Source organism: Phalaenopsis equestris, unplaced genomic scaffold, assembly GCF_001263595.1.
Source record: "Phalaenopsis equestris unplaced genomic scaffold, ASM126359v1 Scaffold000002, whole genome shotgun sequence".
NCBI classification, from domain to species: Eukaryota; Viridiplantae; Streptophyta; class Magnoliopsida; order Asparagales; family Orchidaceae; genus Phalaenopsis; species Phalaenopsis equestris.
This window is the reverse complement of record NW_018164444.1, coordinates 73283617-73301675: the sequence shown is the minus strand read 5'-3', so window position 1 is coordinate 73301675 and position 18059 is coordinate 73283617. Positions and strand designations below refer to the sequence as shown.

At 34.8% G+C, this 18059-nt stretch overlaps 1 protein-coding gene across 1 annotated transcript in view; it reads left to right on the top strand.

The window, feature by feature from the left end:
• The window catches only part of LOC110039311 (callose synthase 10-like), a 207574-nt gene that overhangs the window by 41560 nt on the left and 147955 nt on the right, over positions 1 to 18059 (top strand). Inside the window, 2 exon segments of the mRNA XM_020744331.1 lie at positions 13044 to 13141; positions 13213 to 13330. Coding sequence (XP_020599990.1) covers positions 13044 to 13141; positions 13213 to 13330 — 216 coding nt within the window.

Genomic DNA, 18059 nt, shown 5'->3' with positions numbered 1-18059 from the left:
AAAAATGTTAGAAATTAAACTACATATGATTGGAGATGTTGGGCATTCCAGGGGCACTTGCAACATACACATTTACATCATGGAATATACATTTTAATGCAGTTATACAGTGCAACATACACAGATGTGCTAGCAAGGAAAGCGAGTTATTAATGTTGAAATAATTTTTTTTTTGTACCAATGGGATTTGAAAGTGTTTAGAATTATATTTAAGTAAATATTTTAATATTCTCTTAGAAATTAAAGACATGTGAATTAATGATCACTACCTCGACATAATTGATTGAAATACATGTCTGAGGTTTGATAAAAAATTAATTATGTCCAACTAATTAATGATTGCGGGCTTGAAAATTTTTTTCTTGACTCTTCTAAGAATTGTGATTTTTGATAAAGAATTCAGAATGCTGATTAGATTTTAGATTTGACAGTACCTAGAGATTTTACGCTAATTTAATGAGTATACTTTATAATTTGATTTTATCTTTTCCACAAATGCAAGTTGCTATAGTTTGCTAATCACCTCTCTTGATGATGAGAGTAAACTTTTGTTTAAGGGTAATTGCTAGGCGCTCAGTGTTTAGTTTATAGCAACATCAACTTTGGTTATAGATAGGGGTGCCAATAAATACTTGACATCCGGACTAGAGCTAGACTAAAAAAATTTATGTTAAAGTTGACTGAATTGTTACTTGAGTTGGGTTTGAGTCAAGCAGGTAGACCTGATTATTGTTCGAGTTGGCACAATTTGTTTCTTGTTTTTGAGAACTCAAAATTAAATAGTAGTTTGTTCAATTTGAGTTGATTTTGGGTTATCTAGGTTAACTCTAATCCAACCCGAGTAATAGTAAGATTTACAATTTATGCCTAAACTCGACTCTTATATCAATGGGCTCAATCTAAACATGAATTTTTAAGTTAGTTTTGGGCGTGTTGTTGCACTTTATTGACAACTCTAATTGATTGCTTCTAAATGACTCGATAACTATTTCTTTTTTTTGTCAGGTTCTTTCAATCATGGTATCATTGGATGCTTTTGTAATTTTATTCAAATTTTTTGCTAGACAAATTAACTGATTCCTATAAGCTGTGATGTTTTTTTTCGCATGCATGTAACAAGCTTTTGAATTGAACCCTCACACCAGCCTCTTCTCACTAATTTTAAGTATAATTTTTTTTTTCTTTTATCATAAAAATGCGATCTTAGTACTGTTGGAAAGTTTGCAGTATCTTACACAAGTTAAATATTCATCATATTGGTTGATTCCTTATACAATGTTTCTTCTGCATAAAAAGAGTAAAAGTTTTGAAAAATCATATAGTCGACTGGTTCTCTCTTGTTAATACTTAATTGCCACATTTCTAATTAGAATTACATGAAATTTAAAGGGTACAATTTTGATTTGGTCTTCTATAATTTTCACGTTCACCAACTTGATTGATTTCAACCTAGTGAACCACTGTTTGTATTGAAAATTCAGACCAGGTTAAGAACTAAATTAATTAAATGCAATCTGTACGTTTTTGGAGCATACAAATCAATACATTATAAAATTTGTATTTATTATGTAAAAAAAAAAAAAAACATGTTGTTACATCATGCAAACCATTGCATGTCAATGACAAAATGCATTCTGAACTAACATTGAGATATTGCATCGCGCAACATGGTGCTATGAAAGAATTGGATTTTGAAAAGAACTTAAATCCCATCACATGGGCTTCTGTATTATTAATAATATTTTGAGATGTACATGTATATGTATTTTTTAATAGGAAGACATATATATATATATATGTATATATATATATATATAGAGAGTGAGAGAGAGAGAGAGAGAGGCGTTCCACAAGCTACTCATGGTTTGGTTCAATTAAAGCTTGGTCATAATTGTTAAACACTTTGATTGGGACTCGATTACTAAATGAATAAGCTTGATTAACTTGTTGTATGATTTATTTATGCTCATGAACATGCTCGATTACGACGCGATTATAGTTCTTGCATGAACAATTTTATTTAAATATATATATTTTTATGACTTAACAAATATTGTTTGATACAATTTTTTTATTTTTTTTCCAAGAAGCTGCTCGTATAAAGCTTGAGTGAGGCTCGATTCGATTAAGTTTCAAATATGACTTAATTATGAATTTTTTTTTTAAAATGAGCCGTTGTTTAATAAACTCAATAATCTCTATATGAAATCAACTCAAGTCTAGGTCGAACAAAGTATTTATAAATGAGGTCATACTCGAACTTAGTCTTAAAGGCTCAAATTGAGCTCGAACAGAGCTCGAACATGCTCTTAATAAATGCGCTCGAGTTTGAAGAGGCACCTACTTGGATCATCTCGGTTTGGGTGTAGTCCTAGCGAGATTGTACTTTAGGTTTGTAAAGTTCCCTTTGATGACCGAATAAATGATTCTTTGATTAAGTAGTTTAGGATTTATGGTAGTCTGAGATGGCAAAACAATGGGGTTTTTATCCTAGTTTTCTTATTTTTCCCACTATCTGGTTTGAGTGAATGTTATTGCATGTTTTTTTTTCTAAATTTAAATTATTGCTAATAATTGCTAAACATTTTATGGGCTACCAACTAGCATCAACCAAATTTTTTCTGTTATGATTGAGAGGAGTTATTAACCTTAGGGTTTTTATGTTTGGGAAACCTCAAATTGGATCTTAACATTCTCATAAAATTAGGGCCAATCATCTCGGTAGCATGATATTTGATATGCAATCCGCTTTCTAAAAGCTTTGCTCGTAGCCACTCAACTGATCCAACAAGAATTAAGTGGGAAATCTGGAGTTTACAATGGTGCATCCTTATGGAAAAAGACTATCATGACACTTGGATGCTTTTTTGAAATATATTTTGAAGCTTTGAATGTCAAGACATTTTTTTCCCTATTAAAATCAAGCTGTGTTATCATTTTTGGGTAATCCTGTGGTTTTGGTATTCTATGAAGAGATGGGTGTTTTTAGTGTAACCTTTTGAGTTTTCCTTGCGGGAAAGTACCAATTTGGTTGCTCTAGAACTTGCTGATTTAAGGAACTTTTTTTTAGTTTGTATTACTTGGTTATTGAGTTGTTGGTTACTTGGATTTGTAATGTTACATGATTAGGCTACAGCCTGGGGAATATTACTCATCTTTCTCTCTCCAAAAACCTGTGATGTTAATGACTTCATGTTAATTTTACTGAAGTGGGCTACTTATTTTGAGGAGGATTTTGATATCTTTCCTGTTAATATCTTTTTTTTTTTCAGAAATCGGACAGAAATCGGAGCTCATCTGTTAACTGTTAACCTTATTTACTCTTTAGAATTTCTTTTTATTAAGCATATTAATTTAGGTAGAGTTATTATTTTATCTTGTAGGCCTTAAACAGCTAGTGTTCTTTTTGAATTGTATGTCATAGTGGGTTTTTGATTAAAAAAATTTTGATTGGGCCATAAAACATCGATTACAACAACAACGACGACGACAACAACAACAACAACGTTTTAATTCCATTACGTGGGGTTGGCTACATGAATCCTTTTTCTCCATTGAGTCCTATTTAGTGTCATATTTTCATTTAGTTCTAATAAACTAAGATCATTTTTTATACAATAAGCCCTAGTCTTCCTAGGCCTACCTCTGCCTTTCTTAACATAAGTCTAATCTAAAACATCTACTCTTCTAATTGGATCATCAGATGGGCGACGTTTAATGTGACTGAACCATCTAAAACGACTCTTTCTATTTTTGTGCGTCACTGGAGCTTCACCAACCCTACCACAAATATATTCATTTCGCATTTTGTCTCTAAGTGTAAAGCCTCCTCAACCTAATCATTCTTATCTTGATAACACTTAACTTAGTATTATGCTTCTCTTTTAAAGACCAACATTCAACGCCATAAAGCATTGCAGGTCTTGCATAAAGCATTGCAGGTCTCACCACCGTCTTATAAAATTTTCCTTTCAGTCTAAGTAGTACTTTTCTATCGCACAAATGGCCCGAAACATTCCTCCAGTTCAATCAACCAACTTGAATTCTACTATTAATATACCCATCTATATCACCATCGCATTGAACAACTGACCTAAGATATCTAAATCGTTCACATCTTTTAATAATTTGATCACCTAAAGTTATACTTCTGTCAGTAGAGCTACTACTACTAAACTTACATTTCATGTATTCAGTTTTAGTTCTACTCAAATTAGGGCCTTTAGACTCCAAAGTAGACCTCTATAATTCAAGTTTTTCTTGGCCATTTTCTCTCATTTTATCCACAAAAAGGATATCATTAGCAAAAATATACACCAAGGTACATCCTCCTATAAATGTCCAGTAAGACCATCATAAAGCAAAAAGTTGTGGGACAATGAGCCGATGGCGGAATGCAGCAGATTTTCTGCTTTAGGTAGCAGATAATTGCGAGTTTGTTGGCTCTCTTGTTGAAAACAACAGGTAGACTGTGATATTGCATTGCTGCGACGACGAGGGAGATTCACAACTTGTTGCTATATAAGCTACAGACACACCACTTGCAAAGAAAAGGTGATACACGACTCTTTAAGGTAGAAATCCTAGATTACAATTGACAAATACTCAATATAAAGCCAAACGTTTCCATAAAAGAAAAATAAAAATTATAAATATTCTCCTGCTAAAAAGAAACCCTGGGAAACGATTCCAACTGTTCCAACTAGATGAGATTTTCCATTTTTAGTATATAAAAGGATGGGATCCCGCTCGATTCTCATTTACACGGGAAATTATTGTGGTTCATACGATATCCTATCCCACAATCGTGGGGAATGTGGATTCCAGTGTCTGCATTCGACTCTTAACGCAAGTTTGCCCTCCACGAGCACTTCCATCGTCAATCACACCGGGTAGGAGAAGCTGCATCGTCTTTCGTGGAAACTTATGGGATTGATTTACCATCATCATAACAAAGCCATTGCCTTACTTTGTCTGAGGTAACTCCATTACAAAATCTATGCACACACCTATATTAGGCAACTTTAAAACATATAACATTTCAAAGTATGTCCTGATAAAATAAATACCTATTATTTTTTCGCACAACCAATATTGAAATTGCGCATAGACAATTATTCTCAAGAATCATCTCGAGCCATTAAATCTGTAACATGCTTCTCACACTCATTGTACATGACTGGGCACATTCGATGAACAAGTCTGTCTCGAGGAACCGACTCTAGAATGAAATCTCTGGTAGTCTGGACCGCTCTCAATGTCAACCCCTTTGGAGGTAAATTGTCAGTTAGGACATCCGACAACTCCTTCAATATGGGTTGCCCCTTTTCTGATGTTGGCTTCTCAGACCCACTATTTTCTAGAACTACCAATGTTACTCATGCTGGATAATCTCTCATGTTCTCAACTTGAATTACTAGCATCTCTTCCTTAATGATTGCAAGTTGATATTCCTCTTTGATGTCTTTATTCCCTCTATCAATTTCCATTTTCCCAATTGCCCCCTACTTAATGAAAGATTCACCCTCTTGTTTGGGCAATCAAACACAATGTTGTCGTATTCATGACACTTTAAGCATTTTCTAGGTGGGACAGGTCTAGTGGCATTGATTGTTGCCACATTTTCACTCAGTATTGGTTTACTCTCTGGTGGGGCTAGCTTGGGTGCTCCATTGAGTATACTTTTGCCCCATGATTAGATTATTATACCTTATTTTAAAGGTGGTGTGTACTTGATTTTGCTGTGTTGTCTCTCCTCCTTCAAGGCTAAGTTTTGTACATCTGTTGATGTTCAGTAGGGCTGTAACTGTACTGCATTGCATATGAGTTGTTTTAATCCCCCCAATAATATAGGTATGATGCTTTTCTCAGGTTTTACTAGCTCACCCTTCAACATATCTTGCCTATAACAAGGTGGTAGATCTCTGCGCCGTTTCTTTTTTTCCCCTCTTTGATTAAATAATGATTTTAATTTTCCTTTCCTGTTGTCGAATATGCTTCAGGTTCTCCCATCATAAAGAAGCATTTTTTATGAGCTTGTTGGCCTCTAATTTTACTCTTTTTTCTTTGGGGAATATCTTTATACTAAAAAAATTGTTACACTGTTTGGAGCCACTCAATGAATTCACTGGATTGTTGCTTCTCAAAGATAGTCCATGCTATTGTCTCCATCCGGTAAATCAACCTTTACTCCAAAATCCTAACATTTTCTCTGATATTTCATGTTAAAATTTTGAAGTATTTGTTCTACGTCATTGGAAGCTTCCAGGTGGGAGAGATTCAATTCTTTCTCTTGATTTGGTGTTTCATGGTTGTACTTATTAGTGACTTCATTGGATTGTTGCTTCTCAAAGATGGTGAACCTCTCTTATAATTGGAGGATTTTTTGCTGCATATCCACCCTAGTAAATTTCTGGATACCCCGCTGAGGAATTTTCTTTTGTGTCATGACATCCTTTGCTTCTGATATGATTTTTCGGCGAATGTAAGATTGCAAATCAACTGTTGCTCTGGGGCTTAGGTTTTGGTGGTGTTTGTCGGGGGTCGATTTTTGGTGGATCCACCTCTTCTTTCTGCATAAGCTTTAGACACACCATTTGCAAGGGACAGGGATTCAACACTCTGAAGTAGAAAACGGAGATTACAATTTTCAAATAGTGGAAACAAAGCCGAAAGTCTCCAAAATAGAAAATAAAACATATAAATAGTCTCCTACTAGAAAGAAGCCCTAACTAGAAAAAAAATAAATAAATAAGCTAATTATGGATACAATGCATGCTGCATTTGCCAACCCGATGAAATTTGCCTTGTTTCAACATGAAATTGGATAGATTCTTGCTCGGTTGTCACACTGACGTTCAGACACGATTTGAACCGGCGATCGCTAGGAATGTGGGTTCTCGCGTCTGCGTTCTACTCCAAATATTGGTCTATCCTCCATATGCACGTCCCACATCAGTTAGTGCTGGTGGTTGTGTTTAATTGATTTGTTACTCAAATAGAGTGTGTTGGAATTTCTAGTTTTTTGCTCTATTGCATTTTGCTACTTTGGGACTTTTTTTCCTTGATTAGAACTACAATCTTGCTATTTTGAGAATTTTTTGTAATGATGAGAATTCTAATCTTGGCCATGAATATAAAGTTGCGATTGATTTATTTGAAAACGACACCCAGACTATGACTAGAGGAAATCTTTGGGTGATGATTTTTTAGGTGGATGATGATGGATTCAAAATTTTTATTTTAAGGAGTGTTGACTGTTAATAACAAGTGAAGAAAGATAAAATAATGGTTTAAATAATTAAAATTTAAATTTTATAACTGCTCCCACTGACTCTTATTGCTAATCATCGCCCGAGATGTTTCTCATGTTCCAGCTAAAAGGACACATGAATGCTCTATTTCGGGTGGCTTTCATAGTCCATGGTAGAAGCTCCGTATTCCTTCACTCCGCTCGAAACGACATTACAAAGAGCTCGCTCCAGTTTACGAATGAAGCGATAATCTGTGTATCCCTTTTCTACTCGAATCCCTTGCGAACTAGGAAAGCAGAAAAGAGATTGCGGCGTAGAGAGGCCCAGAACTCCTTACGTTTCATGCCGCTAACCCTCGCCTACCCTTCTTTTGCTGGAAGGCCTCAAGATTAACTCTAGCCGGAAAATCAATGTTGAAATTGCTAACGTACAAAGACTCGAAAATTTTTCGCTATTGCCAGAAACCCTCACCTATCTCTTTCTTGCCCGAATCCCTCACGATATAGTTGGGTTAATGCTAGACGGGAAGGCGCTGACGGAATCGCGGTACCGAGACAGAAACTCCCATTTTTCTTCTCATGCACAAAAGCTGTAACCCTTCCGATTGCTTGACGCTGGAGCCCTCTCCGTAACTCATTTTCACTCCTCTTCTCAGAGGCCCTCACGTTGAAGCCAGACCAACACCACTAAGCCTCTGCCTTAGCCTTTCGCTGCTCTATGCTCCTTGCCGCACCTCCCAAGCCATCCGATCCCGATTGTCTCTGCCCTAGCTAACTGCCGTGCTTTTCTCCGCATGTCTATTGCTGATCCCTTTCGCTGTTGGCTAAACTGAGCTACTCCTCCCACTAACCTGAGCCCGACCACCCCTTATACTTCACTCACCCGATCAAAAGAAGTGACCTAAACTTTTTAATTGCTTAATTTGCTCTTTGCATTTTTATATTAAAATTATATAAAAAAAGAAAAATATCTGCGTTGTGCTTTTATTTTATTTTCCTCGTCGCCGTCATTGAGTTTGTTGCTGTCAACACTATTGGAGCTCGAAATTATATAACTTTGGGGCAGTAGGAAAATTTTTGTAAAGGATACTCGAGGATGCACGAGCATTTGTCAGCGGGAATTAAGTGCCGTTCAGGAAAAACCATGAATTCGTTTGAAAAACACCTTTTAAAATTGGGATTTTAAAATACCCGTTCGTTGGAAAAGTGAGTAACTATCTGTGGGATTTAGATACTGTTCAGGAAATGCTGGTTTCTGATTTGACATTTTATCTAGCTATATTGAAATTCCATTGCGTCTTTTGAGATCAAAGGTTAAATGTTCTGTTTTACTCCTTTACTGCAGTGTCTCATGATATTAACCAATGAGTCTCTTGAGACAGATGAGAATATTAACTTTCTTTTATGCCCCCAAACGAAGGTCGACTCTGAGATGCTGTCAAAATTTCTAGTGATTTATACCTATAAATAATTTAAAATTTTCAAAATTTTACATTTTTAAAATAACAAAAAATGTGAATCATAGGTTAAAATTTTGGTATTTTTATGCTTATAAAATATCATAAAATGTGAATCATTTAAAATTTTAAAATAATTTGAAAATTCGAGCTTTTAAAATGTAGGCTCTTAGGATTTCAAAAAAAAATATTTAAAGTCTTGGGCTTTTGGAGTAGACTTCTTAGGTTAAATAATATTTGAAGTTTTGGGCTTGTGAAACATAGACTTTTAGGGCTTAATAATATTAAAATTTGGGCTTTAAACATTAGGCTTATAATTCTGAAAATATTTTTAAATTAAGCTTTTTGAACTTATATTTCTAGGTTTTGGAAATCAATTTTAAATTGTGTTTTCGAACTTAGGCTCCCAGGGATGAAAAATATTTTAAATATGAAGCTTTTTGACATCTTAAAATCCAGCCATCAGATACACAATACACTTACAAGTGAACAGAAAGACGGTCCCTTAAAGCTCGAAGTGTAATATTACATGCACTCTAGTCAAATAATATCCAAATCAAAGCTTTTAGTTTCGTATGGCTAACTTCTTTAAAGGCTATACGAGTTTCATTGTTTTTCTTAAGTCAAATGCGATGATTAGGAATATATAAAAATATTTTGAGATTTAGTTTGTACTCTCTTGAATTGTGTATGTCTTAAGAGATTCATTTAGATTAGAATCATATACATGATTTCAAAATCTCTCAACCCAAATTGTAAATCATGATTATAGTTTAAAGGTTGCACAAGCCTTCAAAGTCTTCAAATTATTTAAGTTATTCGAATATATGAAACATAAATGCCCGCATGTGTCCTAACCCTTGTTTTGAATGTTCAAATACTAGGTTCGAGAATGCTGCTTGAGTTTACTAGACCACCTTGTCTATAAGATAAGGTTGTAAGTTTTACCCAACTATTCCAGTCCTCCTCACATGTATTGGAGTTGATTAGTCTAGTAATTTTGAAGTAAATGATAAAATCTTAAAATAAGAATTTACAAGTCAAAATCATTTATTGTGATCTTCATGAAGGGAGGGAGTCGACAAGCTCTAAGCCCTAAATAATCTAAAATAATGAAATTAACTGTCCCTTTCAAATATAAATGTTTTAAAGGCATAAAACCCCAATGATGGCCGAGTTAGTAGAAGATTTCAACCAGAGTGGTTTATTTTAAAATAATCTTTCAAAGTTTATTTTGAATTCAATTATTTCAATTACAAACTTGATCTTCTGTTAGTTATGTTTTTTAAAGATTTCAGTTGTAGGGGTTATTCTCTTAAATAAAAATTTTGGAAGTAATCAATCAAAACATCTAATTTAAAATTAAACACTAAAGACTTGGAGCAATTTCCATCCACTCTCTGCAAATGTTGGTCGAGAGTGACAAACTTTTGATTGACTTCTGCTCACAAAGAGTGAATGTCATATCAATTACATCCCTATATTTACAATTAAAGCAATTTCATGCCAGTAAGGACGTAGACCAAATTCTCTGTCTGTGTGGTTTTGCTGCCAAATGACACTTCAAAATAACAATTACGACCAGAGTCTTCTGACTTGGTGGTTGCCGCCAAATGACATTATTATAATACGATTATGGCTGCAATTATGTTTTCCAACGACTTTCTACCCTTTGAGTTGTGAACCATAAGGGTACAATTAATTGACAGAAAATCTTCAGTCTGTTAAGGTGGATTGGAATTTGTTCCCTCGAACAAATTCTACCACTGATCTACAAAGTATTCTTGGACGAGACAACCTATGATTGCTGACAAGAATTTTGGATCGACTAACTTCTATGACTAAGTAGATTAGGTACCATAAAGACCCGAGATGACAGAACCATTAGATATTGATCGAGTTTCGTCACCATTTCCCCCACCATCAAGTGAAAAATTTCACAGCTTAAATCCTAAGTCTACTGCTATTAAATGAATATTCTTTTCTTAATGATCAGCTTTAATCGAAAGTGTTCTCCTGTTATCAGGAGGGGTAATTAAACATATGGGCTTGTGCTTGTGGGAAATCTTTATCCTCATATCAAAAAAATCATCGCAAAATGACGGCGACATTTGTGTGTAGTATATTTTCTTCACTGCCAGCACAGCAAAAAAATAATAAAAAAAAGCAGAGTTTTGGGGAGCAGTCGGAATTTTTGGAGCCTAGAAGGACTTCTAAAAAAAACTTTTGTTTGGTTAAGAAATTTGATCTATTTAATTCTTTATGACTAAGAAAATGACGGATGATTGGATAAGTATTCAGCATCAATATTTAGGACTAAAATTGTTGTTTAGTTGTATTTTACTTTTGCATGAATCATGCTAATAACTTTCAACATTAAGCAACGAGGAAGAGTAATGGAACATAGTTTTATGAACATTATCAATTTTGAAAAATTAATCTGATTTTATGCCAATAAGGTATATTATCTAAGCTGTTTTTATGTTAAGCCAAAATTTTTTAGAAGTGAAGGACCAGGACTCTGAGTCAAATAAATGAAAAGGTTCAATGATTCAATTTGGTAGAAGAAGCTTCTAGGGAATTTTAGGTTAGTATTTTGCTTTTTGAGGGGAAAACCTCGGAAGGGGTGATGCCTCTCTCATTTGTGACCATGTCCAAAAATTCCTGGTAAATGTCACAAATCGTCATAAGCATTTAGTCTTTGGAGAAATGAATTTTTTAGTTTCCTTGTCATTGTGTGGGAGAAGATTGATTTGGGAGAGAGAATCTCAAGGCCGTGGTGTTGAAATGCTAGGTTTGCATACTAGAGAGTTTCATAATTGTGAAGCTATGGGGTAACATTGAGTGTGAGCGAGGAAGGTGTGAATATATGGCTAAAGTGAATGAGCTTTAGATTTTAAGGGAAATTTTTTAGAAATATTGAAGCATTTGAGCTGTATCATTGTTGAAGATCACACGAGATTCCCTGTCATAGTCTCTGCCTCCTTTCTAGAAACTCGCAGCTTGATGAGGGATGAGAGAAGAAGTCGCTACAATGATGAGGACTACTTTTGCACAAGGCTTAGGAGTAAGATTTATTAACAAAATTTGAAGGACTAGAATGCTATATAGTCCTTGTAATTTGAGCCTTTTCTGAATGTTCATTTTATCCATCATTGCCCCAAGCATTCCCTTTGCGCGCTCCTGCAGTTGCTACACTTTAACACTTCTCAAGCTGAGGTACGAATCCCTTGTAATAGTAGGATAACTGCATGAAAAGGTGGTTTCTCTTGACAGAGTCACCATGAACTACTGTTCTGCAGTGACTAGTACCACAATACTGTGATAAAGCCTTACCAAGCGCGTGGAAGGTGAGCTGAAGAAGAAAAAACAATTTTTTTTCTCTAATAATTTATTTCATTATGATTAAGCGAGAATTTCATCCCTATTGGAGTCTATAAACTTTTTCCTTTGGACAGAAAGATGGATTTTGTTTCATCGCACGTGATTTAGTCTTTCATGGGAAATATTCATTTATCTATGGCATATAACCTACCTTTGTATTCTGTTTTATGTATTTTGACAGTGATTTAATCAAAATTCAAGCATGTACTGAAATTGTAGAAGATAAGATTGCTTATTGAAGAACTGGTTAAAGTTCATATGTTTTCATACTAATTTTATCTGTCGTGCAGCATGTAGTAGAAAAAAACTGCCAGGGCAAGAAGGTTTGTAGAATAAATGACACTGCAATCGTTTATGTCATTGTTTCCTCAGAGCTGGGATCATAATATATGTTCCGAATAGCTTGGCAACACATGCATTAAAAATCATTTTGTTTGAAATATCTTTCCATGAAAATCACGAACTTCTTCTAATGCGATCCATCATTTTTCATAAGCTATAACTTATTTCTTTGATCTCTTTTTGTGTTATGCTTGCTTAGCTCAACAATAAGCTAGCATTTAGCATGGTTTCTTGAGCCACATTGATCTTGACCTTGGTATATGTTTAGCTCGATTGTAAACCTGTCAAACTTTATGAGGTTACATCTCATCTAACAGACATGCTTTTACTTACGGTAGCAACTTTCAAACTGTGGCGGCCGACATGATTTTATTCTTAATGCTTTTCATTTTGTTCACATTTTCATTTAAATAAAATTTAGAGGAACTGCGGTGAAAAGATGGCTAAAGCCGGGCATCAGTAGAGACAGTGATAGTATTGCGTTGACTGTGAAGAAAAAATTATGAGAAAAAACTTTTACTTGGTGTTATCATCCTTCCTCTTGTTTTTATTTAAACATTACAATACAATGCATTGTTTTGTTATTTTTCTGTTTTTATGGCATGCAGAAAATGGATGAAAAGGCCATCAATGAAGTTTTTCAAAAGGTATTGGACAATTACATCAAATGGTGTAGATACATTGGCGTACGGATTGCTTGGAATAGGCAAGTTGACATGTTTTTGGTTGCAAATTTTTTCTAATTTCTTACCCACTTTACTGAATCTTTTTTTGCAGCTTTGAAGCAATTAATAAAAGCCGAAAAATTATATTAATCTCTTTGTACTTTCTTATATGGGGTGAAGCTGCCAATGTTCGTTTTATTCCCGAATGCCTTTGCTACATTTTTCACCATGTAAGTATCATTCAAACCTTCTCTATTACATTTGTAATGGTTTAAAGAAATTATAATCTAAATTACTTCGCTGTTATTAATTGTAGAAATTGGCAGTGGCGCTGTCTATTTGTGCGTGGTTGCTAACTTTTAAGAACCTGTTACCTAGGAAAATAAAACTAAAGCTTCGAATTGTATTTAAATTCCAATGTAACATCTAACACTTTTTTAATTAATATATCATGTTTTCAGCTACGTGTTTGATTTCTTATTCACTCAAAGTAATTGTCGACTTCAAGTATTTTTTCTAAGCTAATTGTTTGAACTATACTATGGTTATCTCTTTCTTCTGCTGGGCAATGTATTGATTCATGCAAATGCTCTCTCGCTAAGGATTTTGACTGCCTCTGCCCTTTATTGTTGATTTTTTTTTTTTCAGAATTTCAGAAAGTTGTGTGAGATAATCATTTTCTTATTGTTTGGTAATTTCCATGTCCTCTACCATCAATCCCACTTGCTGTCAGCAACCCTTCTTTCCTCAAAACTGCTGCATATCTTTTATAATCCGTAGAATATACTGAGTTTATTGGAGGTAAATTTTGAAAAATTGGAAATAAAATCAGGATTCAGGTAATGAAAAGTAAATTAAAATTGACACTAGTGGTGTTGAATATATTCATGCGCAAAATCTCCTCAAGCCAAATTACCATTACCACAGATTCCATGACAGCTTATATGGATGATGAAAAAAGCAATGTAGGGGTTGCACCTTATATTAGTTACAACAGTGTTTAATTTGAGGCAGTGAACAATCACAGCATCATCTTAGCATATGCACAGTCTTTAATTTTTGCACCAACTCTTATCTATTTTTATGAAATTAAGTTGGTAAAAGAGAAGCTTTCTGTAGCTAGTAGTAAAATACCATGAATTATAAGACACATGACACAACTGCAGGTGATGAAAAGGATCAGTTTAATTTAGTTTTTAAACCCAAGATGAACGCTTTAAAGAAACATAAGTCAAAGTCAAACAAAATTGAATTAAAGAACTCATTCAAGTAGCATATGGCCTTAAATCTCACAGTTGTTGTATTAAACTGGAGGAAAATTCTTGCAACAAGAAGGAAAAAAAAAGCAGAGGTTACTATTAACGTCACAATTTTTTTTTTGCAAAGCCATGGGGGAGTTGATGTTATCTATGCAAAGAAGTGATATTCAATTAATTTTTTAGTTGATTAAATGAATACCTCTGGAAACACTAGTTGTAATGTCAAGCAATATGTAGGTCTTTGAGGAATGTCAGTCGATAGTAGGGTAAGGCCCGAAGAAAATGATTGAACAGAATTCACACAAAAGGTTATGTAAAATTGTTTTTAACGGTGTTTGCTTGTTGGATCAAAATGCGAATTGAATATATCCGTGATAGGGTTGGTGTAGCTCCTGTGACAGACAAAATTAGAAAAAGTCATCTTAGATTGTTTGGTCACATTAAACGTCGACCATCTGATGATCCGATTAGGAGAGTAGATGTTTTAGATTCAACTTGTGTTAAGAAAGGCAGAGGTAGACCTAGGAAGACTTAGGCTTATTGTATAAAAAGTGATCTTAATTTACTAGAACTAAATGCAAATATGACACTAAATAGGACACAATGGAGAAAAATGATTCATGTAGCTGACCGCACGTAGTGGGATTAAGGATTTGTTATTGTTGTTGTTGTTGCGTGTTAGATCAAACTATGGCCAACCATTAAGAAACTGTAAAACCCTAATTTGGCTTTAGCTGATAATTTTTACTCACTGTTCACTTTGCTCCTGAAATCTTCATTATATGTTTTAAAATTAATTCTTTCACTTGATAGCAACCTTGTGGCTTCTACCTGACATCCGATTATAGTTTGACACAGTCCCTTGTTGCATCAGTTCAAAGTTTTGATCAACTGTCTACCAGCTTACTTCTATTTTTCCTGTTTACTTTTTCCGATACAATCAACCAGCCTTCTAACAGGTATGTTGATACTATAAAACAATGGTCTGACTCTATTTGTAGAATGCTTTAGAGTTGAACTTTTCCAGCTGTGTAGAAGGAAATCAAGTTACTGGGTTGGCTGTTTTTCAGATCTGAGTTGTATGCATATATACAGAATGTTGTTATAATATACATGTACATGACACATATTTGGATCATTATAGTCAATTTAAGTTGGAATGGGGCGCACAAAACTAAAAATAAAAGCATGTGGCGGAAAGTTAGAATTTGCTTCATTTAATTATGTTAAAGCACATGAACTAGAAAATATATGAGACTTTTGAGGTTTCATGCGAGAGTGAGAGTTCCTTCATGTTTAAATTTTATTGTTGTGATCTAATGTATATCCATTCTTGGTCATTTGAGTAAATGAAGAACACAAAGTCATCATTGCCACTATTTTAGTAGTTAGGAATACTTGATTTTTCTTGATTCAGCAAATCAGGCAAGCACTTTATTATTATTTAGGCGGCATTGGCATTATTAGAGCTTCATAGATGTCAATCACAGTCGCACACATACATACTCACTCCCTCTCCCTCTTCCTCTCCTAGGCATGATCTAGATTTTTCAGCAAGTAAAGCATACTACGAAATGGAGTTTGGCATAAAGATTGATCAAAATGTTGACATTTAATTTGGATGAAATAGGTTGACATTTGAATTTTATGATAGGTAATATATAAATACCATTTTACTATTTTTGTATTCTTTTTGTTTGAGACAATTATTGTTCATTAATAACAAATTGTTAACTTACGGTCCTTTTGCTTCTCTCTTTTTTTTTTACCGTTAGACTTAGGCAGCTAAATACATTGTTGATCCTCATACAATCATCTGTATTTCAATTATTTTTTTAACGTTGATTTTTAATGTTTTCTTTCTAAAATGAAATATAATGTTGTTATTGATCATTTGACATGAAAACGTTGTAACTGCGCTTCTTCCATTTTCTTTTGTAATTTGACTTTTGCAGTACAAATCCATATAATTACTGTTAATGGAAAAATGAGAGAGTTAACCTCTGCATGTCTTAAAATATCGGAAGAGCACTCTCCAGTTATTTTATTTATTTAGAAGGAAAGAAAGGTTTTTATTAGATGCTATTAAGTGCAGGAAATAGAGGAGAATGCTTTCAATGAAGCTACTCCAATTCTTGAAACCACTCCAAGTATTTGTCCATCTAGTTTGATCTATATTATTATCTATTTGTTATTAATGAACAAAGAGAGAAATTTTTGGTTTCTAAAGCCACAAAACAGGAAAGAATCCAAATCAAAATTCTAGTTAACAATGAAGAGAACAACATAAACCATTATGACAACGGAATAATTCAACGATCGATTGTTGAAGCATTTCAGAATCACATGGGAGGGGAATTTACACAAAATGTTATTTGCATTATTCCACGGAGTGTTTGTCATGTATTATAGGGAGAAATTTGAAATGTTATCTGATCGTTTGAGAGGGATATTAGAAGAAGTGTTGGAAGGGAAACTGCATGAATTAGTTGTAGCCAAAATTTAAGCAACCCTTCATTAGCTCAGAACTCGAGAATTCTTGGAATCTATGGAATTAAGACAGTTGGTTGAAGATGAAAATTTAATGGAACGAGCTAATAAGAGCAAGACAAGTGGAGCGCTATATTGGAATGCTACAGCCACGATGAGGCCAAAAAATGAAAATGTGGAAATATTTTAACACTGCAAGATATTTAGGTGATGGAGGATTTTTTTTTTTTTGATTTGGATTTAGGAAATATTAACGTGACATTGGGTGTGAAATGGTTGTAATCATTAGTGGAGTGAAACGGGGCTCCCCTGGGGGCTGAAATGACGACTGAACCCATTCAGCAAGGTTGCCACAAGGAGGACTGCTAGCCCTTGGCTTGAGGCTAGGTTCTGCCCAAGTTAGGGGGGTCCCTTTTAGTTATCTGCTTGTAATTATGTGTATTTACTTGTGTTCAAATTATGTTTTTTGTAGTATTTTGTCGGGACAGCCGTTGGCGTCTCCAATTTTTACCTTATAGGGCTGCATTTTAGGGCGAGTGGTGCTCCGACTATATCTCTTTCCGAGATGGTGATTATCCTCTAATTTTCTCTTTCTTTGCGCCCCTCACTTCTCTATTACTCATTCTTCAATGTAGCCGCCCAGAACAACCACCGTTGCTGTTCTTTCCTACAGTTTTCCTATTCCTAGTCACCTCCCTCCCAGAAGCTCTACTATCCTCTTTCCGAATCAGCCACCAGCCTTCCCTCACACTGTTTCTGGTAGCCCACCTTTCTTTCAACCAGCCATCCAACACCCTAGCAACGACCAACTCACCCACCATTCCATCCTGAGCCTCATTTGTTGCTGCTGCCTTGTATCATATTCTCCTCCATTTACCGGTCAACATCCTTGCCACATCACCCCATGTAGCCTGCTGCTGTCTCACAACCGTCCGCTTACACTCACCATCCCATGGTCTGGCCACAACCTTATCTCTGGTTTTCCGCCATTCCTCGGCAACCATCCTGCACCATGTACTATCATTTTGTTTGCTACTGCTGCCCCCTAACACCATTCCATCCCGGAGACGCAACCACCACCCCTTCGGGATACAATCCTAGCTGTGTTGTGGAGTCGGTCGCCACTTTTGTTTTTGTTTGTGTGTTGTATCTCCTTAATTTTGAATTCAACTATAATATTTGGTTTCTTATTGTTACTTGGGTTAACTTT